At 35.6% G+C, this 23,801-nt stretch overlaps 1 protein-coding gene across 1 annotated transcript; it reads left to right on the top strand.

Moving 5' to 3' along the window:
- Positions 1 to 13,765: 13,765 nt before the first annotated feature.
- LOC140058128 (uncharacterized) lies at positions 13,766 to 18,463 on the top strand. Its single transcript, XM_072103684.1, has one exon. The coding sequence runs from the start codon at positions 13,766 to 13,768 to the stop codon at positions 18,461 to 18,463; it is 4,698 nt and encodes a 1,565-aa protein (XP_071959785.1).
- The last annotated feature ends 5,338 nt before the right edge of the window (positions 18,464 to 23,801 follow it).

Genomic DNA, 23,801 nt, shown 5'->3' with positions numbered 1-23,801 from the left:
TCCTTTTCCGTGTCACGCTGTTATAGTTACGCGATTCTAACTATTTAATTATTTTTACTTGTTTATTGATTCCTCTTGAACAATATATCTTTTCTATTTCTATTTTTTTTCTGTAAGGTCAATGTAGGTAATTAATTAAATTAATTGTTTTCTCTTTTTTTAATTGTTCTTTCACGAATTTTGTTCACAGCATTTGTAGCTTGATATAGGCTATACACCATGTTATCATTAAATATTATATTAAAACCCGCAGCTTTAAGCCGATAATGTAGTGACTTTCAGAAACTTCGACAGAGAACTTGCTAAAAACAAATTGACATGGAAACACCTTTGATGTAAACTAATTTGTTTGGAGACTGATCAGAAACGTTAATATATATAACATAAATGATTGTTATATTTTTTTAATGAAATTATTTAAAACAAGGCCATATTATATACATGGCTGCAGTCGCGTGCTCAAGTTAGTGTTTACCGACCAACCGACCGACATAGTGAGCTGTAGAGTCGCGCACGGCGACTAAAAATAGAAAAAATTAAATATAATAATAGAAACGCGCACCCAATATAAACGGCGCGATGCGTGCTGAATGCGATTTGTACCATGTTTATTCTGCATCCGGTTTCTCTCTATAGCTTTGTTCACCTATTACTTAGTATTACCCTAGTATATGCATGCCATGTTTCAGAGCCGTCAGACGACGCGTAAAGAAATATAGTAGGACTTAAAAGTTGGCTCAATATTGTCCAGATGGAAGAGAAGAGGAAGAGGAGGACAAGATGAGTGAGTCCTAGACTAGACTCCCCCCCCCCCCCCCCCTGAGTAGTAATAAAAACCAACTAACTAACTAATTAAAAATGATGAGGGCGGGCTGTAATATACCAGGAAATAACTTTCAAGAAACTAACATCTTATAATGATTATTGCGTTTGTAATTTGTTGATTGAAAGAAAAACAAAGTTTATAAAATCCCGAAAAAACGAAACATTAATATGTTTGAAAAAAGATGCATGATAACGCTGATGTTGTTCCTTCTACAATGCGTAATGTGCTCATCCCAAACGACGGATGATCCAGGTGAGTAAATCAAGACCCACCCCTAGTAGGGTGTCAGATGAAATCGGTCGCGGTTGAACGGTCGGTCGGGCTTGAAATCGGTCGCGATAAAATCAGCATCCGGTATTTTGTATGGAGCGCCGCTAGATACGCTTTTTATCATCTTTAGTTTACGTTTGATATCGGTCGCGTTTTATTTTGGTGGCGCTAATTTGTATTCACATTTTTTTACTCATCATTTATAAATATAGAACTTATAATATTATAAATAGATGGCAAAGATCCTGCATAGAGAAGTTTACAATTTTGTTTTCGCAGGACCCTTTTATTTTACATAAAAAACATGGGACGCACTAGATATATTTTTAATGAAAACGCTCAGTATGTTTTTCGTTAATTTTGAATATAGCATTTCTAATATTAATAATTGACATTTTGTTTACCTCAATCGTTATTATTTTTTAAGTACAGTAAATATATATAAATATTATTTATAAATAATTTATGTTTTCATTTTATCTTACAGGTATCAGTGGATTGTAATGTGTTTTAAAAATGTTTTATTGAATATTGTTTAAGTTTTTGAAAAGATTGGCATGCCACTGTTTAAAGTTTTGAAAATGTTGAAATAAGTTAATATAGTTAAATGCACCTATTGCATATTTTTTACCCCATGGCTAAAGATACGGTACCGTATCCTAACTTCCGTTTACTAAAGGTACGGTAAAATTGCATTACGTCATAATCTGAATCAGCCAATGGGGTGCTGGTACGTGTGGGACGTCATCGTATAAGGACTTTGGATTTTTTTTCGGCGGCGCCAGGCTGCATGGATGTGTGTGTGCTGATTCTGTTACTCAGTAGACCTAGCAATGTTGAATTCGTCCATAGTTACTATATATGAGGGTTTTATTTTTATTCCAAATGGCCTATTTAGGCCTATATTTTTTTTTATTAAACTTTGTTTACAGATGGTGACCATAACAAAAAGCAAATGCGGACAATAAAATACTATGATTTAGACAGTATAGGTCTAGCCCCAGTGCGGAGTCACAGAAATCAGCGCACACATGCAGCTGGCCTAGTCTGGCAAACAAACTCATATACTGAGGTTATAGGTTATAGCATGGTTATAGTAGTACGTAGTAGGCCTCTTTAATAGCGATAAATGAAGCATAAAGAAAATGTTAAGCGGTTGATCACTGTTTTCTCGACGTGAAAAAAAAGTCCTTATGCGATGATGTTACACACGTACCAGCACCTCATTGGCTGATTATGACGTAATGCAATTTTACCGTACCTTTAGCAACCGGAAGTTAGGATACGGTACCGTATCTTTAGCCACTGCGTATTTTTTAATCACAATTAATTACGAAATGATGATGTGAGAATAATATTTAAGGTAGACACGATTCTCAAAGAGTTAATCTGCACTGATATTTAAACATTTAGATTTCTGAACGGCATAATGGATGTGAGACACTGAGTTGTACTTAATTATACATTAAATGATTATTATAAATGAAGAAATAAAAAATATTCAAATTAAAAACTATAGTATCGCCGACGTATATACGTAAATTATATACATTGTTTCACAAAAACACGTGCAGGAGGCCTATAACGTATGGTTATTAAGATAAGATAAGATAACTTTTATTGATCCTCAAAAAGGAAATTCATTGCTCGTCATAATAACAAAGAAAACACTATAAAAACAAATATAGCATAAAACCATTCATATAAAAACATCTAAAAAATTACAATATAAAATTATCTTCTTGACTTCCTGTTGTACTGGATGATACCGGAGGGAATAAAGGATTTAGCAAATCGATTTGTTTTCACACTGAGGAGCCTCAATCTACCACTTGGATTAAGTTGGTCTATGATCACTTTGTGGAGAGGATGAGAGGCATCCGACTCAATGCGTTCGAAATCTTTCTGGAGGTGTTCTAGGTGCACATCGGTAAAGGAAGGCAGTTCCAGACCAATCATTTTACCAGCCCGACGGATGAAAGTTTCAAGGCGTCCTTTATTCCCTCCGGTAACATTACCAGCCCAACAGGAGAGGCAATACGTCCAAACACTACATATAACGGATCTATAGAACGAGAGTAACATCAAATCACAGGAGTTAAATTTATATAAAGTTCTCATACAATACATTCTGGGACTTAATTTTTTGCTGATGAAGTCTATATGGTCTCCCCAACTCAGTTTATCATTGAAAACAATTCCTAGATACTTGTACTGGTCAACAATTTCAATTTCTTTACCTTTGATAGTGATTGGTTGAAAATTAAATTTATGTTTAGTCCTAAAATCAATGATCATCTCCTTTGTTTTTGATGCATTTATTTGGAGATAATTATCGTCACAAAATTTAACAAATCTTTGTATTTCGCTACGATAATTTTCATCATTGTTATTAGTATTATACGTCATCTTTACCTGGCCATGTACAACGAACGTACGTGTTTTGTCCATGATTTGACACACTAGTGCGTGTTTTTTTTAAAAAGGGGAATCCCCATCAGCAAAATAACATACTGTTAGAGGAAATTACTGCAAGATCATAGAACGCCCATCTCCGATATGGCTTATTTGGAGGTTTATTTCAGTAAGTTGCCTTTTAACCATCCGCATATAATGATCATTTATACTAAAAACTATTTTAAACAGAAATAAAAATATACACATGATTTGCCTCAACACTAATAATCATTCGTACGGACATAAATAAAATAGAAATAAATATAAGGTGATCGAATAGTCAGTTGTTAACGACATGGATATGATATCATCTGCCACAGTATGCATAGTATAAAAATGGATACGCTGGCTTTACGGGCTATACATTGTAACACTTATTGTTTTTAAATAATTGTTCTCTTTTACATAATTGTTCGCATAATAAGGGACGTATTATTCTCTATATAATATATTAATTACAGTACATATAAATAGAGGTAAATTATTGTATACCTAACATAATATTATGCCTAATATAATATTTAACGTGTTTAGAAATGGCCATTTTGAAGCCTGTAAAATAAAAAAATAAAAAATTAATGATTGATAATAAATATTTAACCAAATAAAAAATATCCACATAAATAATCTAGTTCCTAAAAGATATCAATTAAATACGAAGGTAATGTATATCTCGCTAGCATGCATCCTGCTCCATACAAAATAACGCGACCGATTTCAAACGCGACCGATATCATCAAAAGTATAGCTCTAGCGGCACGCCATACAAAATACCGGAAGTTGATTTTATCGCGACCGATTTCAAACGCGACCGATTTCAGACGCGACCGATTCCATCGTAAACCCATTCTATACTACGTAGCCAGTACTGTATATTAAGTATAACAGAGAGGTCAATTAGCCAAAGCAATGGGAAGGAAGTTACAATTTAATATTGTAAGCCCAAATACACGCATACAATTACAGCCCTATACACTACAGTGCGCATGTTGATTTTAGGTTGATAATTGATTGCACACCGCATTTTGAACTGTACCATTTTCGGAACCTTGTTTTGTTTTTATTTATAATTTTATAAAGCAAGTTTACAATGCCGATATCTACTAAAGACGTGGGCAGAACAGGCAGAAAACCCTTCACAGTGGCAAAAAGTTATTAGTGATCAGCATTTATTGAGCTGAGATAATACTGTACTTGGCCTAAAAACCCTACTATTTTAATTTACATATTTGACTTTAAAAAATAGAAGTAAACATCATTTTATAATATTACTATTAATATAATATTAAATTTCTGCTGATAAATAAATAACTCTCAAGTTGAAATTGTAGACAATTTTAAGTTTCTTGGTGTGGTGATCACTAGCAATCTAAAATGGCACGACCATATTACCAAGTGTACTAAAAAGGTCCAACAACGCCTTTACTTTTTACGTAGACTTAAATCCTTCGGAGTGGACACTTTCATTATGACACTTTTCTATAAGTCTGTTATTGAAAGTGTACTCACCTTTAGTATTGTTTTGTGGTTCACCGGGGCCACAAATAAATATAAGTCTGATCTACAACAAATATGCATCACGTCTTATCTTTTCATCTTAACGTGTCTTCCTCTTCTGTGCTTGACATTAAAACTGCCCTTAAGATGTGACCTATAATTTATTACACTTTTATTAATTATTATAATAACAATAACAATAATCATTATAACAATAATTACAATAATTAAAATAATAACAACTACTACTATTAATGAGTAATGACTATAATTTTTATGTGTTTAAATTTTAAATGTTAATATGTATAATTATGTTTGTATGATGTAGTATGTTTACTTGCAGATATTAGCCCTTGATGGCATTTGCAGCAATAAAGAAATTGAATTGAATTGAATTATTGGAATGGAACAGAGCACTATTGAATTCATTTTTGGGAAGCGTTTAATTAAGAAAAGGCATTGTATATTGCTAGATTCAAGCCATCTAAGGGCATAATGTATTTGAGATGTTACGTAGCGGTTAAGGATACCGGTCCATCGCTTCTCGTACTAATAGGTTTCGCAATAGCTTCTATCCAGCTGCCATTCGGGCACTGAATACTAGTTGGGAAACCGTACGAGAGTGATGTGACATTGTATCATTATAATTGTGTTTTTTTTTTTATTTATATCTGTATTTTGTGTCTCAGAGCAAACACAATTTCTATATATATATTTCATTTTAATGTATTTATATGCAAATGACAATAAAAGAAAAATAAAATGTGATTTAGGTTATTAATTGACCTATTATTAAAGATTGCTAAATATGTTTTCTGTGTGGCTTTTAGGTACAGTAGCTCTCTCTATTATTCTAACCTGTACACTTCTCTAACAAGATGTATTGTCCCTTTGTCAAATTCAAAAAAAAAAAAAAAAAAAGATTTCGAAAAAAAGTGGGTCATTTTGAAGTATCATAATAGTTATTAATTTTCACCAAAAATGAGTAAAAAAAAAATCATTTAACTGAAATACAGACGTTTTTTGGTTCAGTCAAAGTTTTCTATCAAAACATATCTCTTAATGCAACGCGCTTATTTGGCTACTCTGTATGCATAATTATAAAACTTCCTCGCGATCTGTGTAAAAACGCCTTCATCCGTGACGAGTTGTAAACAATCCTAATTAGCATCATGCATAATGTATACTCATGGTTTGTGTTTTGTAATATTTATTCAACCAAAAAACATATTATTTAACATAAATATTAAACATTTTAACATAACATTTCTACTTATTTTTTGGCTGGGATCTGGTTTAGAAGTATTAAACTTGTCTCAATCAGACCCCTAACAAAACAAATATTAGAAATAGTTTAATAAGGAAAAAGGTATACGCCTTATTTAGACTTCAAATTATATAAGTAATTATGAAAATAAATATATGTAAATGACAGTTATATTTTTACTCATGGTATTTAGACAAATAAAAATACTTTATATATTTCTTAAAAATTATTAAAGTTTCACAGTCAGTAAGTTTATCATCTAAATCATTCCACAGAGTTGGTCCTGAGAAGGTTATACAATATTTAGATTTGGTTAATCTAACAAGTGGTACAAGTAAATTACGTAGATTTCTAAAATTATATTTGTTTATAACAGTAGATTTAGAAAAAAATTCAAGAATAGGTTTAGGTAGTGAGCCCTTTATGAATTTAAACATAAAAATAGAGATTTGAATGTTATGGATATCAGTAATTATAAGAATATTTGATTTCTTAAACAATGGTTCAGAATGAGAATCAAATGGAGCTAAATGCATAATTCTACACGTTTTTGCAACTTTAATAGTTTTTTGCTACTCGGAGACAGCGGCGATTAACAAACTCATAGAATAATAAATAAAGACGCATACAACATAAGTTCTGGCTTAAATAGTTTAATTAGTAAATGAACATTCACCCATGTAAAACTGCACATAAAAGTCATAAGCAAATATAAGTTATATAGCCATAATTTTCCAATTCTAAGTAAGCACAACCTCTTGATTATCAAGATGAGATGGGTAGTCAGCTGCCCAAATAAGGTTACAGTATTGTAAATAGGGAGTACAAGTGTGTTATAAAGTTGTATTAAAATATTGTAAGGGAAAAAATGTTTAGGCTTATTTATTACACCAATACTCTTGGAAATCTTATTTGCTATATAATGTTGATGACCTGTCTTTTTGAATTTGAATTTCTTTATTTAGTAATCAAGGTTAAAAAACTATTAAATATAATGCATAAAAAGTAGAAAAAACAATTGCACAGAAACACAGGCCTTGATTACAAGGAATGCCAAGGAAAGTTAAAAACTTATTTCCACTTGGGTCCTAAAAACAAGGAACTGATAAAGAACATACAAATTACATCAAAAGAATCCTTAAAATAAATGGTATAAAAATATAAAAGTTTAAAAATAACAATTTATCTAACACAAATTTAGTCCTAATTTACAGTTTTAAGAAAGATTTATTATAAGAGATATATACAAAAATTGATTTATTGCACTAAAGTAAAAAAAATTACAATTAATTTTTACACTTATTTATTTATATTTATTCTTAATTTACAGATTATTGATTTATTGCATTATACTAAAACCTTTTTATAATTTATTGCACATGAGAATTAAATGTTGAGGAGATGCTTTTTTAGTGCCAATTTAAAATTTTATAATGAAATATTACTTTTAACATATAATGGTATAGCGTTCCAGGCTTTTATTGAGTTGTAATAAAAAGTTTTTTGTTCGCAGCCCTTAATTATTTGAATCCTATAATTTAAATTTGTGGCACTACGTGTCCTTCTAGAGTGGTAATCAACAATACGAACAAAGTTACTATTTAGATACATTGGAGCAGAATTATTAAAAAATTTATATACATTGCATAAACATTTGAACTTAACTCTTTCTGGGACGTTCAGATATCCGATTGATTTCAGCTCACATCTGATTGAGTAATAAATCTGAATATTTTGTTTTGAATAGTCTGAAGCCTGTGTTTGTGTACCTGAGAAGAGTCATACTATGCTGGGAAAGCATACAGTAGTCAAAAAGAGGCTGAATTAGAGCTGAAGAGAGAAGTTTCCTACTACCAAAATCAAGATATTTGGATTGTCTGTACATAAATTTTAAATGGCTATTTGCGCTAGTTATATACTGAATTGGCAATCAGATTCCCAGAAGCCTGTTGGTCAATCTGGACACCTAAATACCTTACCGACTCTGTTGATTTTACAGTATATCACATTCAAGGGCATTGAGTTGGAATGAGACATTTTTTAATCGACGTTTCGTTCCCAACAGAATGCATTCAGTTTTACCTGGATGAATTGTAAGTCAGTTATCAATAAGCCACTCATTACAAAGATTTAACGAAGCACTAAGTACAGCCGAAATAGTATTAGGGTTTCGGTCTGAATACAAGATGGCACAGTCATCTGCATATAGTAGCACTTTACATTTTGATTCAACTGATGAAACAACATCATTTATGTACACTAGGAACAGCAAAGGTCCCAATATGCTCCCTTGGGGGACGCCATGTGCAATAGCCATATTTTTTTATTTACCTCCCTTAATTTCAACAAATTGTTTCCTATTAGATAAGTAAGAACGGAACCATTTAGTTGAATCGCATCCGATTCTTCTGAGTTTATCACAAAGAATGAAGTGATTGACCGAATCGAAGGCCTTTCGAATGTCCAGCAAAACCATACCTGTAAGAAACCCATTGGCCATTTTTGATTTCACATGATCCAATAAATGAGTAAAACAGGTTTCAGTGGAAAACCCTTCTCTGAAATCAGACTGAGAATCTGTTATCACATCATTATCTTCCAGGTGTCTGGCTAGCTGGACATACACAGCCTTTTCTAGAATCTTAGAGGTACAACTTAATAGGCTAACAGGGCGGTAGTTATTTGTGTCAGTACGATCGCCTTTTTTAAATATCGGCTTTACTTTTGCTATTTTAAATTGGTCTGGTACAATTTCAGTGTTAAGGGAAAGGTTTATTATATGGGTTAGGGGACCTTTTAAGAAAGTTTCTCCATCTTTTAGAAAACGAGCAAGGATGTTGTCTGGTCCTGTGGCTTTATTAGGATTTAGTGAACTTAAATACTTTTCAACAAATTCTTCACTCACAGGATCAAGCTTAAATTTGGTAATATTTTTCTTATCATAATGAGTTTTAAAGTAACTAGAACCGGGTAGATATTGATTGCTTTGTTGAGGTAACTTATTTCTGAGATCCTGAGCAACGTGAGTATAGAATCTGTTGAATTCGGTTGCAATACCTTTAGGGTCATTTATAGTACTATCTCCATTTTTTAACACTATCTTTGCATCACTTATGTTCTTATTACTATAACCTAGATTTTTCAGTTCTCCAGAGTTCCTTAGGTTTAGCTTTATTTTCTAATATTTTGTTTTTATTAAAAACTGTCCAGTTTAGATGTTCATTTATCAAAACACTACAAAAATATTACGATTGTTGTTGAATTTTATTCTTTTTTTATGAGAATGAAAGACAATACAATTTGTTTTTGTTAAGTTAATCAGCAATTTGTTTGCAATAAACCAGGTGCTAATTTTTTGTAATTCATTATTAAATACATTAAATAAGGTATCTATATTATCATGTTGGAAAAAAACTGTTGGGTCATCTGCAAATGCGATCACACGTAAATTGTCAGTTCCTTGAGATAGGTCATTTACATAAATTAAAAATAACAAGGGGCCCAAAACAGAACCCTGTGGCACTCCACATATAACCTGACTTGCAGATGACTTACAATTATTGATTTGTACAAATTGTTTGCAGTCATTAAGATAATTCCTGAACCATGATGGGCTAGCAAAGGATATACTTTTACTGTATATCATTTGTTGATTTGTTAATGTAGTAACATATTATTAGCAATACAGTAATAATCCCAAATCATTTTAAATTTGTGATATTTGTTTGTTTTTATTTTGAATCTACTGTATACAGACAAGAAAAATAATCAGAAAATCACAATAAATTCAAAAGCAACTTAAGTTTCCCAGGTCCCATCGTTTCAGATTCAACTAAAAAACAATTACATAATGACACTGAAATAAAGCAATGGCAGTAAAGTGGCTATGGATTATGGTATTATTCAAACAAGAATTTTTTTTATTTAAAAAAAAAGGGTGACTAAGGTCAAATATAGGGTCTGTTAAACCGTTATTTCAAAATAAGTTTTAAAATGTAATTGATATATTTGACTAAATAATTTGTGCCCTTAAATCAGTGGGTGGTTCTCAAAAAACGTTATTTTTTAATATTGTTTTTTGATGTTATCTTGTCTTATATGTATTTTCTTGTTTTTCCAATTTTACTGCGTCCAACTTAATGATATATTGTACTGGGCCCAACCACTCACTTTTTCAGTTAATACGGATTGGACTCCATTGGAAATAAGTTTACTTTTTATTTGTCGACTTAATGGGTTATCCTGGTATTCTTTTTGTACATTGTAACTTTTGTGTATGAATATCGAATAAAATCAATCAATCAATCAATCAATCAATCGAATACAATGCGCTCATGGTGGTCAAAGGGCGTTGCGCTATACAATAGTTGATAGTTGCAGCTAAAACTGGCACAGCAATAATTGGTTAATCGAGTGGGTGTTTTAAACCTTATTTTCAAGCTGCAATTTAACAGGTTATTCAACATTTGTTCTGATGTTTCTGCTGCCGAGAAACTGGTCGTAATTTATTCGCACGGTTATTTAACCTGTTATTTTAACAATTATTTTTCTGTGATGGCCTTTGAAAAAGTTATATAATTGTATTGATTGAATTCAACAGAAAAGTTGTTTGTTAGCAATTATTGTACAAAACTTGTCATTTGTTAACTTCAAACTGGTCATCTGGCTGTTTAAAATATCAAAAAGTAATTCCTTTTAACATAATTTTAATACATTTAAAAATATTAATTTCAGTGCAATTAGTCTACATAATATCTTTATGTGCATGATCATATCATCCTAACAGAAGTTTTATGTTTTTTTGTTGATTTGAATAAAATGAATAGATCCATGTTCATCAAATCCTTGTATAGATGGATCCTGTCAGGTTTATTCTGATGGAAATCAATTTTGGTGCTTATGCAGAACTGGATATGCAGGAGAGAGATGCCAGTATGAAGGTATTTGATATTATTACCTATATTTCAGTAGAATAGAATTTGTAAATTACAAGTCCAAGATACACAGAAGGGCTACACCCCCTCCATCCTCCATTTTTAAAGGTAAATTTTGTAGTATAAAAAATGTCTTTTTTATGAGTTTAACACGTTCACTGCCACGGCGTATTTATACGTCAAAAATTGCGTGTCGCTACTTGCCAAGACGTAATACTACGTCAAAATCGTAGCACTTTTGTATTGTATGTAGAATCGCTGGCAGTGGTGATTGGAACAGGAATTATCGCATGGCAGTTTATGAATGATGTACGTAAACGATAATCTAAAAATAAATGTCATATGTTTGTTTGTGTTTATTCCCTCATGCATTGAATATGGTTGATACGATGGCGCCCTCACACTCAATATAATCATCTCAAACATGTCATAAATTGCGCTAATAGTAAATAAAAATAATAAAGGATGAAATGATTCAGTGTGGTTTACTGTTTTTATCTCTCGATGATAGGTTTGACCGATTTTAGCGCGGAAAATCCCCGACGTATATTTACGTTCCTGGCAAAGTCAATAAAATTGTTGGACCATTGCCAGTGACGTATTTATACGTCTCAACGGTTTTTCCCGCCATCGTATTTTGAATGACATCATGATAGTCTGTGACCAGATGTTACACTTTCAAACTGTAATTTAATATGTAAACGGGACTTGGCACTGGGACAGAAATTACGGAAAATGCCTTGGCAGTCAATGTGTTAAGACAGGCTAACAAATTGATATGTCAAAAAATGTTTTGAACGAAATTGAATTTATTGTTTATTTATTTATTTATTTCTTCAACCATGTTTCAAGAGGGTGACCCAGCCAGCGGAAGCTGATTTTAAGGGGCCCTCAACAATACGACATAAAACATAACAAGTAACAAATATAATACAATAGTTAAAATTGAATAAAGAATAAATATAAAGGTCAAGAAGATAACAATTTAAAAAGAGTCATTATTAAGCATAAAATTCTTTAATTTAAAAAGGTATTGCAATTTCTAATAGAAACGTCTAACGAGTTAAAATATGTAGGTCCTTTATAATTAAAAGAATGTTTAAAAAGTTCACACTGAGGTCTTGGAACAACGAGATCACCCATGGAAAGTTGCCGGGTAGCCATTCTTCCATTGGCAGTAATTCTGGCAAGCCCACGGCAGATGTTAGTTGGGGCGAGATTGTTAGAGGCTCGATAGGCAAGACAGCCCGTTTGATAGACAGCACGTTGAGAAACGGTAAGAGTAGAAATGGTGTTAAAAAGTTGACGGGAAGGAGTAGTGTAAGGAACTTGGAGAATAGTTCGGAGAGCTCTATTTTGAAGTTTCTGAATCTTAGAGATGTGACTAGGCCTTGAGCCCCACACCATGATGCAGTAATCAATGTGGGGTAAGAATAAAGAGTTGTATAGTCACATATCACATAAGCTTGTATGGAAAATTCTGGTAATATGCCTTAGTGTTACCGGCATACTACAGTACTGACACTAAATACTGTATCATATACCAATGTGACTCATGTGTATATACTATCCATATTAACTCCTGCATTCCGGTATTGAGTATTTCAACTGCAGCGAACTGTAATTTTTTGATGTTTTGTTCATACAGACAGTAACTGAAATTAAAGGATAACAGCATTTCCCATTGTGCTGTTCGCGATTGATAATTTGTTATGCGTACCGCCCTCTATAGTTTGTCTCCACTGTTCGATAAGTGTTAATGGCGGCTCGGCAGTCACATATATTGTTTTCATCTCAAAACGATGTTTTATGCAAGATATTGAAAGAGGTGTCGATTCACACCCTTTTTTACAGCCACACACACACACACAAACTCAAACGAATAAAGACTTGGTTATACTGATCGGTGTGATAAATGTTTATTTATTAGTTCCGTGACAGTAAAAAAGGGTCATCGATTACATCTACACCAAACCTTGCAGGCAGACGTTAATCACTAATCATGACAACACGGTCAGGTCAACCATACAACGAAGGCTATGGTGTGACACATAGTGAAGAAAAAAGTGGACAAGGGCAAGACGCCCCAAACAAGATGAGTTCAAAACGAAGCACCAGTTCCAGCTCATGTTCATCCCGCAGTTCTGTGGCATCAAAAGCTCGTGCCAAGGCGGAAGCGAGTAAAGTGAAATTGGATTTCACACGCCAACAAACACAGATTAGACAAAGGATGGCATTTCAAGAGGCAGAAATGAAACGGCAAAGTGCCCAAATACAGTTGTTGGAAGCTGAAAAGGACGCAGCAGCAGCAGAAGCTGAAGCAGCTACACTAGAAGAAGCTGCAAATTCTAAGGCAGGTAGTGAAATTAACCTTCCTACAGATGACCCGAAAGAAAGGGTAATGCAATATCTCACTGATAACGATTCCATATGCTCGAAGAACGAGCAAAATGAAGATGTAGTCACTTATAGCCTCTCGCCTGGCCATCTCCTAGCGCTACAGATGCCTTTGCTATGAAAAATCCTCATCCCAATCCAGCGTTAAATCTTACACCAGAAGGTTCGATACCTGATAAATCTAGCAGACCTACGACAGTTATAGAGGCGGCTTCGCAGATAGGTAATGCTCTCCTAAAGAAGGAGTTGGTAAACAACAGCCTAAGAAAGTTTACTGACAAAGCAGCACATTACCGGGCATGGAAGGCAGCCTTCCACAATACCACAATGGAATTAAACTTGACACCGTCACAAAAGTTGGAACTTTTAATGAAATGGCTGGGTAGCGAGTCTCACAAATTATCTATTTCAATTTACAATTCACACATTTCCAGACCAGAATTAGGATTAGAACGGATTTGGGGGATTCTTGACAACAAGTATGGTTCAGCCGAAGCATTAGAGAAGGATATTCAGACTAGAATAGAGACTTTTCCTAAAATAAATACATGGGAGGCTGAGAAAATAATGCTATTCAGCCAGCTGATGAATGAAATTCAGTATATGAAAGAAGAAGGTATATATCCAGGCCTAGCTGCCTTGGACTCTGCAAGGGGTTTGCACCCACTTGTCGAAAAGCTTCCTAACAACCTTCAAGAAAAATGGTGTATGACAGGCTCACAGTACAAGTTGGACCATAAAGTTCTATTTCCACCATTCAATGTATATGTCAAGTTTGTTCAAAAATATTCTAAGATATGGAATGATCCTAGCTTCTGCAGGCCAGCTAATCACAAGAACAGTGGTAAAGGTGTCTCAAAGGCTCAACGAACATTGGTGAATGTAAAGAATACAAATATTACAAATAAATATGTTAATGATGGCATGTGCCCACTGCATGAAGGAAAACATCCATTGGTGAAATGCAGGGTGTTCATAGCGAAATCATACTTGGAAAAGAAGAAACTTATTAAGGACTACAAATTATGCTTCCGATGCCTAGGGAGGTCTCATTTTGCAAAGGAATGTAAAGCTAGAGTGAAGTGTGAAATATGTAAAAGTGAAGGACATTTAGATGTTTTACACAATCAAACATATACCTCTACAACACCTAAACAGGCTAAGAATACTCAAAAGGACACCTCAACACCTCCACAAGAGGTTAAAAATATTGAAAAGAACGACTCAGCACAACCAAAACAAGTTAAAAATGTTGAAAAGAATACCTCAACACCACCTAAACAGGTTGGCAAGAATGCATCTGCCACAAACGAACTTGAATATGTATCTCCTAGCTGTCTGGACATCTGTGGCAGAGAAGGAGTAAGTAGATCGTGCTCGAAGATATGTCTAGCTAATGTGTACCTGAAAGAGAATCCTGACAAGGTAGTAAAAACATATGTACTTATCGACGAACAAAGCAACAAATCATTGGTGGCTAGCAAGATGTTTGACCTGCTCGAAATATCTGGTGAACTAATCAACTATAGAATAAAAACTTGTAATGGAGAAAAGAAAACTACTGGTAGAAAACTGCAATCCGTGGTTGTTGAAGCAATCAACAGAGAGGTTCAAATAATTCTACCTAACCTACTTGAATGTGAAGAAATTCCTGGAAATAAGTCAGAAATCCCTACACCGGAAGTTGCAATGGCTTTCCCACATCTTGAATCCATCGCGGCAAAAATTCCATCTATCGACCAGTCTGCTGAGGTGCTGATACTTCTAGGCCGTGATGCCCCCCAAGTACATAAGGTGCGAGAAGTGATAAATGGTCCGGACAACGCACCTTGGGGACAAAGACTTGATTTGGGTTGGGTCGTCATAGGTGAGACCTGCCTTGGAGAGGTGCATGTACCTAACACTTCTATATCAGCATGCAGAACAAGTGTTCAAATCCAAAGTAATGGAAAACCTTCCACACTAGACCCATGTCCTAACAAAGTGAAAGTGGATGAACTTTTCGACAGCGGTGAAGACACAATAAGTTTTTCAAGAGAAGAGAAGCAGTTTTTAAAGATTATGGAGACTGAAGGAAAGTTAAATCCTGATAAACAGTGGACTGCTCTATTACCTTTTCGGACACCAAGACCTAGACTTCCTAACAACCGAGAACAGGCATTGAAGAGAGCACTGATACTTCACAAATCTCTTGAAAAGGATAGTATCAAAAGACAACACTTCATCGCCTTCATGAAAGGAGTATTAGATAATGGACATGCAGAAAAGGCACCACCACTTAAAGCACACGAAGAACGCTGGTACTTACCTCTATTTGGTGTTTACCACCCTAAGAAATTGGAGAAAATAAGAGGTGTGTTTGACTCTTCCGCCGTCTTTCAGGGAGTATCGCTGAACCAAGTTCTATTCAAAGGGCCGGACTTAACGAACGGACTAGTTGGTGTGTTGATGCGTTTCCGAAGAGAAGGCGTAGCAGTGTGTGGTGATATAGAAAGCATGTTCTATTGCTTTGGAGTAGTCGAAAAGCATAGGAACTTTTTGAGGTTTTTCTGGTATGAAGAAAATGACCTAAGCAAACCACTGATAGAGTACAGGATGTGTAAGCATGTCTTTGGGAACAAGCCCTCACCAGCAGTTGCCAACTATGGGTTACGTGAAATTGTCAAGGAAGCCGACCCTGATGTTGTAGATTTTGTGAATAACAATTTTTACGTAGACGACGGCTTAACATCTTGTGAAGACAACGCTACAGCAATCTCCTTAATGAAGCGAACACAACAGGCATTGATGACCAGTGGTGGTGTACGCCTACATAAGATTTCGTCAAATAGCCAAGAGGTGTTGAATGCTTTTGAACGAGAAGACATTGCCAAAGAAATCAGAGATTTTAATGTGGAAGAAGGAGGCGCTCCTATTCAAAGAAGTCTAGGCTTACAATGGAGACTATTTGAAGATGTATTTACATTCCACATTAACCCCGAAGAAAAGCCATTCACAAAACGTGGCGTTCTAGCTACCATTAATAGTATATACGACCCATTGGGCTTCATTTCCCCTGTGCTGGTTCGTGGACGAGTTCTATTCCGAACGATCATGCATCTTAAACTAGACTGGGATGACCCATTGCCAGAAGGGATGAAACATAAGTGGGACGCATGGAAAGAAAGCCTGAAGAAGCTGGCATCACTAAAAATCCAAAGAACTTACCACAAAAGTCTAAGAAAGGATGTGATAAATACAAAGGTGCATGTGTACTGTGATGCTTCAGAACAAGCGGTTGCAGCTGTAGCATTCTTAAGAACAACCACTATCCACGGAACCGAGGTTGGATTCCTCATTGGAAAATCACGTATAGCTCCTAAACAAGGACATACTATTCCTCGTCTTGAACTCTGTTCTACTGTAGTTGCTACAGAACTAGCTAAAATCATCATCACAGAACTACACTTTCCTCCAAGTGACATCATATACCATTCAGACAGCAGGGTATGCTTAGGGTACTTGAACAACACTACAAGACGATTTCATACTTATGTTGCCAACAGAGTCGAAAAGGTGCTGTTAGTATGTGAACCACATCAATGGAATTATGTGCCAACTGATCAAAATCCAGCAGATCATGGAACTAGATATGTTGACCCATCAAAATTGCAGTCATGTGCTTGGCTCACTGGCCCTCAACATTTGCATAAAGAAGAAGAATCATCATTTCCTCTTGTTGACCCTGAAAACGACAAGGAAATTAGAAAAGAAGAAGTTACCACCTTTAAAACAGTGGTAATCAAACCCCAGATGCTCAGTGAAGAGAGAATAAAACACTTTTCTACATGGACAGGCTTGACAAGAGCAATTACTTACTTGAAACATCAAGCATCTTCATTCAGAGCAGGTGAGAAGACATCACAATGTTCTGGGTGGCATATATGCACGCAGCATAGATCCATAGACGAATACAGACAAGCTGAAATCGTTATCATCAAAGATTTGCAAAGACAGTTCTACGACAGTGAGATAAACTGCCTGAGAGCAGGAAAGCCTGTTCACAGAAATAGCTCCGTGATAGCCCTATCACCAATGTTAAAAGCTGAAGGTTTGTTAAGCGTTGGTGGTAGATTACACAAGTCTAAACTTCCCTTCATCGAAAAACACCCTACACTAATTCCAGGAAATAGCCATGTGGCGAAGCTACTTGTTCATCATTACCACACGAAAATACATCACCAAGGCAGACACTTAACTGAAGGGATGATCAGACAAGCAGGTTATTGGATCACAAGTTGTAAAAAATTAGTGTCCTCAGTGATTTACCGTTGTGTACTGTGCCGGAAACTTAGAAGAACTTTAGCTGTTCAAAGGATGGGAGACATGCCAGAAGACCGAATGTCTTGCGATCCAGCTTTCACACATGTAGGCGTTGATTGTTTTGGACCCTGGGACATAGTGGCCAGACGTACAAGAGGCGGTATAGCGAAAAACAAAAGATGGGCCGTTATGTTCTCATGCTTATCCACGAGAGCAATTCATATTGAAGTAATTGAAGAAATGTCAACGTCATCTTTCATCAATGCACTTAGGAGGTTTGTGTCTGTCAGAGGCAAAATCAAAACCCTTCGATCAGATCAAGGCACTAACTTTATAGGTGCAAGCAACGATGATGATTTGCATACCCATCTTGTGAAGAATCAAATAGAATGGAAAATGAACCCGCCCCACGCATCCCATATGGGAGGTGCGTGGGAGAGAATGATCGGGATTACTAGAAGAGTGCTGGATGGAATGCTGGTTGACCACCAAAATAAAAACATGAGTCACTAAGTCCTAACAACGATTATGTCAGAGGTTGTTGCTATTATTAATTCAAGACCTCTTGTTCCATTAAGCAACCATGCAGATGATTTTGTATACCTCACACCGTCTATGTTGTTAACTCAAAAGCACCCAGGAATAGAAGAAGTGATAATTGAAAGGACCGTGCAAAACATGTACAAGGCCCAATGGAGACTGGTTCAGATTATGGCTGATCAGTTCTGGAAAAGATGGCGACTTGAATATTTGCAAACATTACAACCACGACGTAAATGGAAAGACAAGGCAAGCAATATGAAAATTGGAGATGTGGTGTTGTTGAAAGACAACAGTGCCAAAAGAATTCGGTGGCCAATGGGCATTGTGAACAATGTTTTCCCAGGAGAAGATGGTTGCGTTCGTAAAGTCAGTGTACGTTTGCCAAGCGGAAAGAGTTTTAACAGACCTGTGCATGAATTAGTGCTACTTGTGGAATCGGACAGTAAATAACTCTAGATTCGATTGCTTACTTCTTGTTTTAGGAAGTTTGTATTGTTATTTAAATGCTTTATAGTTATGTTATTTAGTATGTAGTTATTGTGATGTGTTACATCACAGGGGGAGTTCTGTTCGCGATTGATAATTTGTTATGCGTACCGCCCTCTATAGTTTGTCTCCACTGTTCGATAAGTGTTAATGGCGGCTCGGCAGTCACATATATTGTTTTCATCTCAAAACGATGTTTTATGCAAGATATTGAAAGAGGTGTCGATTCACACCCTTTTTTACAGCCACACACACACACACAAACTCAAACGAATAAAGACTTGGTTATACTGATCGGTGTGATAAATGTTTATTTATTAGTTCCGTGACACCCATTTACCATTCCCATCGAGGAAAATTAGTTCCTTCATAGTATTAGAGCACCAGTATCATGTGCTTAGCGCGGTAATTATATACACCCCTGTTACGGACTTGACCATTAATCGTGTAGCGTGTTGAAACAAGGATACTTCGCAGCAACTTTCAACCCTCTGTAATAATCATCCAAGCTTATAGTGTACCACATAAAACGACGCAAAACAACAAACCACTTTGAGATTTCAACATTTATTATGTGTCCGTCGGTCTGGTGACTAAATAAAGAACAACATAGTAAGAAACGTAAATCACTATAAAGCATTGGAATTGTGAATCATTGATAACATATTGAATTACACAAGGATAAACATAACGCTGAAGCCTTAAGCATCATCACAACTGTAACAGTGAAATAATAAACATATATAAGTATAATTGTTACGTGATTGTGGTCGCTCTAGCTCAGATGACTACTTGAATCTACACTGAAAGCCTGTGCCTTCCTAATACAACATATACCTGCAGACAAATATCCCACCGTAATATTACTTATATTTAGCATGCGATTAACAAATTCAACAAAAGGTTGTAAATACTCCAAGACATGTATCGTCACATTGCGCGGCGAACTCGTGGGTGCTGACATCTTTGTTTACATGTCAGAGGTCACACGACAAGTGAGCCCTCTATCGTGACCTGACTTTATGTTCAACACACTATTTGATTAAGTTATTTACCATACACTGTATGTATAATACGGTAACGGCTTAACATCAATTAACCTGAACTAGACTTATTAAACATATTTATGTATAAACCAAACATAGCTAACTCAGCAAATTCAATATTTCATAATAAACCTTTAATAAGACATATTGCTGTCACAAACACTCTGCATCAAACGGATGCCATGGTGTAGTCTAAAATCCACTAAGGTATGTAATAATAAACCAATGATTTTAAGATGATATCCTTCAACTTATTTAACTTGATTTACATCGCAAAGATTAATAAGATTTATCATTATCAAATAACATTAAAACTCAAATTCACCAATGATCAACAAAGGTACAATCTTTATTTTTTACTGAGAGTACTCAAAGGCGTGCTCTCTTTCAACTAATTGACACATACTCTCCCGCCGTTTTAGATTTTGTTTACCTATCAAATGTGCCCAAATAAATGCGCTGCAAGCCTAATAACCCTGTGTAAAAACATGTAAAAAAGAAACAGTTTGGTCAGCGAAACAAAAATCGCTTCACGAAAACATGTTGTAGAGTTCCTCTACACACATAGCGAGGAGAAGCAAAGTCAAATAAATAAAATATAATGTTTTTACCATTTCCCGTCAATATACAATACTAAGTATCGTAGTTTTAAATTATAAATTTTAGGCGATCTTGTCAAAGGTCAAGCACCTATAGCCTGCCACGTTTCGATATTCAAAATCAGTTCTCTTACAATTACAGCCCTGATACTGTGCGAATGTTGATTTTAGGTAGATAATTAATGAATCTTGTTTTTTGTTTTCATTTATCAATTTATAAAGCAAGTATACAATGCAAATATGTTAAATAGAAATCTACTAAAGACATTTAACAATTTGACTTCCTACACCCAAACCCATTCAAAGTCACAGTGGTGAAAGCTGATCAGGATTTATTAAGCTCAGCAAATACTGTATTTTTCCTAAAACCCTACTATTTTAATTAAATAGAAGTAAATATCATTTTATAATTAGTTATCCGCAAATTACCTTTTCCAGCTACAGATGACAATCACATTCGCTTACAACAGTTTCTCATTGATTACTACAAGTCCAGTAATTTTAACACCGGTGACCAACAAACACCCCCGAAGATGGAAGGTCCTCCAATGAGGCTCCTGGTGGATAGCCCACGCCACACATGATACCCACCACACTCGATCTCCATTCCACCAAGCAGGAGCTGTTCCACATGGAACAAAGACAACAGTATTTGATGCCTGGAACGGCTACCATAGTGTGGCACTTCATGAAGATGACCGCCATCTCACCACATTCATCGAAAATATCTGAAGGCCATCAAAGACTTTCCTACACCGAAGAATATCACCGACATTTGCTCATAGTTCGGCCTAATTAACCAAGTGGCTTTATGCATTCTCAAAGGCAAAAAAGATGCTCCCACTCCGCGAACTACTGAAACCGGGAATACAGTACCATTCCGCTAGGATGACTACCTCAAAAATATATTTGAAGAATCAAAAATGGTGATCATAAACGAAATTGAAGAAGGTGTGAAATCAAAGCCTACTTGCCTTGCAACCGACTGGTCAAAAACAGGGCTGGATTTTGGCTATTTCAGAAACATTGTGATTGTGGTAAAACTGAACCATTTTGCTGGAAGGTCACCCTGAAGGTCACCCTGAAGGTCACCCTGATAGGAAGTCAAATTTCTTCTGTCTACAAATCTGCTATCAGAAAAATCTCTATTCTTAAATACCTTGATTCTGATACTATTGCTTTTTTATATAAATCCTACATTCAACCTGCTATTGAATACTCTTGCTCTACCTATGGTCTCCTCCCCCAATATGAAATCGCCCGAATTAAACGTCTCTAACTCTATGTCGCTAAACTCCTCTCTGATCACTACTTATTCTACCTATCCCGTCATTTTTTCTAATTTCAATATTATTCCCTTCTCTTTAAGGCATCAGTATTTTTTACTTAAATTTATTTGTGCCATCACACAGTCCCTGAACACCCTCTTCATCCATTTCTTCCTCCTGTTCGTACTATTTCTATGGTCCTTCGCCACAATCGACACTCGATCTTCTCATCTTCCCTTTAAAGGACATCTACTCGTTTTCTTCACTCTACTCTACCTCTCTCACTCGCTCAATCTTTTCATCTTAACATGTTCCTCTTCTGTGCTTGACATTAAAACTGCCCTTAAGATGTGACCTATAATTTATTACACTTTTATTAATTATTATAATAACTATAACAATAATCATTATAACAATAATTACAATAATTTAAAAAATAATAACTACAACAGTAGTAATGACTATAATTTTTATGTGTTTAAATTTTAAATGTAAATATGTATAATGTTTTTATGATGTAGTATAAGCGGATATTAGCCCTTGATGGCATTTGCAGCAATAAAGAAATTGAATTGAATTGAAAAGTCGATTCACTCATTCTGCAGAATCACGATACGCACCCATTGAGGGTGAAGCCCTGCCAGTCGCAGATGCGTTGGACAAAACCAGATATTTTGTCCTTGGCTGCAGTGACTTGAAAATTGCAGTGTACCACAAACACCTACTAAAAGTACTTGGAGACCGCACACTTGAGGACATACCAAATGCCCAACTAAGAAACATCAAGGAAAAAACACTTCGCTACCGTTTCCGCATGCTTTATGTTCCAGGCGTAAAACACCGTGCCGCTGACAAAGTTTCTCGCTACCCAACCGGTGATCGATATCCATTACAAATGAATCTCCAGGATGACGTTCTCACTATCGCCGAAAACACCACACCTCAAGTCTCGTGTTTTGACTTTAGCCAATCAATCTTAGATGGGATTCGTAGCACAGACCACCCATTAGAAGACTGCGCAACTGGAAACACAACTACAAAGCGATGTTATCACTACTCTCAACGTAGACACAGAGTGCATTACCTGGGATCGTGTGAGAGTTGCAACTAACAGTTACAAGGGGCGTATCGTAATCCCATCTTCACTCCGACAGGATGTACTGACCACACTCCACGCAGCTCACCAAGGCACATCTTCAATGATAGCTAGAGCAGAGATGTCCATATTTTAGCCCGGAATTACCACAGCTATTTTGTCACTCAGAAACAAATGTAACCATTGCAATCGAATGGCTCCATCACAACCAACTGCTCCACCATACCCTCCACTATTACCAGCTTATCCATTCCAGTGCATATACGCCGACTATTTCTACTACAAAGGAACTACTTATCTAGTTGTCGTTGACAGATAATCAAATTGGCCAATTGTCGAAAAAACAGCAGAAGGAGCCAAGGGTCTCATTACAAGCCTACGTCGCATTTTTGTCACTTATAGCATGTGATGAATTATCATCCGACAGCGGCCTAGAATTCACATCAACTGCAACTTGTGACTTTCTCAGGACCTGGGTGTACATCATCGACTTTCTTTGGTGGCATTTCTTCATACAAATTGTCGAGTTGAAATTGCCATGAAAACTGCTAAAAGATTGATAACCAACAACACGGGACCGAATGGTGAACTCGAAACCAATGCCTTTCAACTTGCCATGCTACAGTACTGAAACACTCCTGATAAGGAAACAAAGCTCTCCCCTGCCATGTGCGTGTTCGGCCGGCCAATTAAAGACTTCCCACATCACATCCCATTTCTACCAGGCAGATACCCCACGATACATGGCGCGATACACTCGCCAAACGAGAAGAAGCCTTACAAAATAGTAGACACATGAAGTCTATGAAGCAG

The sequence above is a fragment of the Antedon mediterranea genome, chromosome 9 (genome assembly GCF_964355755.1).
Source record: "Antedon mediterranea chromosome 9, ecAntMedi1.1, whole genome shotgun sequence".
Lineage (NCBI taxonomy): Eukaryota > Metazoa > Echinodermata > Crinoidea > Comatulida > Antedonidae > Antedon > Antedon mediterranea.
The sequence above is the reverse complement of the archived record's forward strand: the minus strand, read 5'-3'. Positions and strand labels throughout refer to the sequence as shown.

Bases quoted from the DNA above. Each gene is read 5' to 3' on its own strand.
- LOC140058128 (XM_072103684.1), top strand. From the start codon at position 13,766: ATGAAAAATCCTCATCCCAATCCAGCGTTAAATCTTACACCAGAAGGT.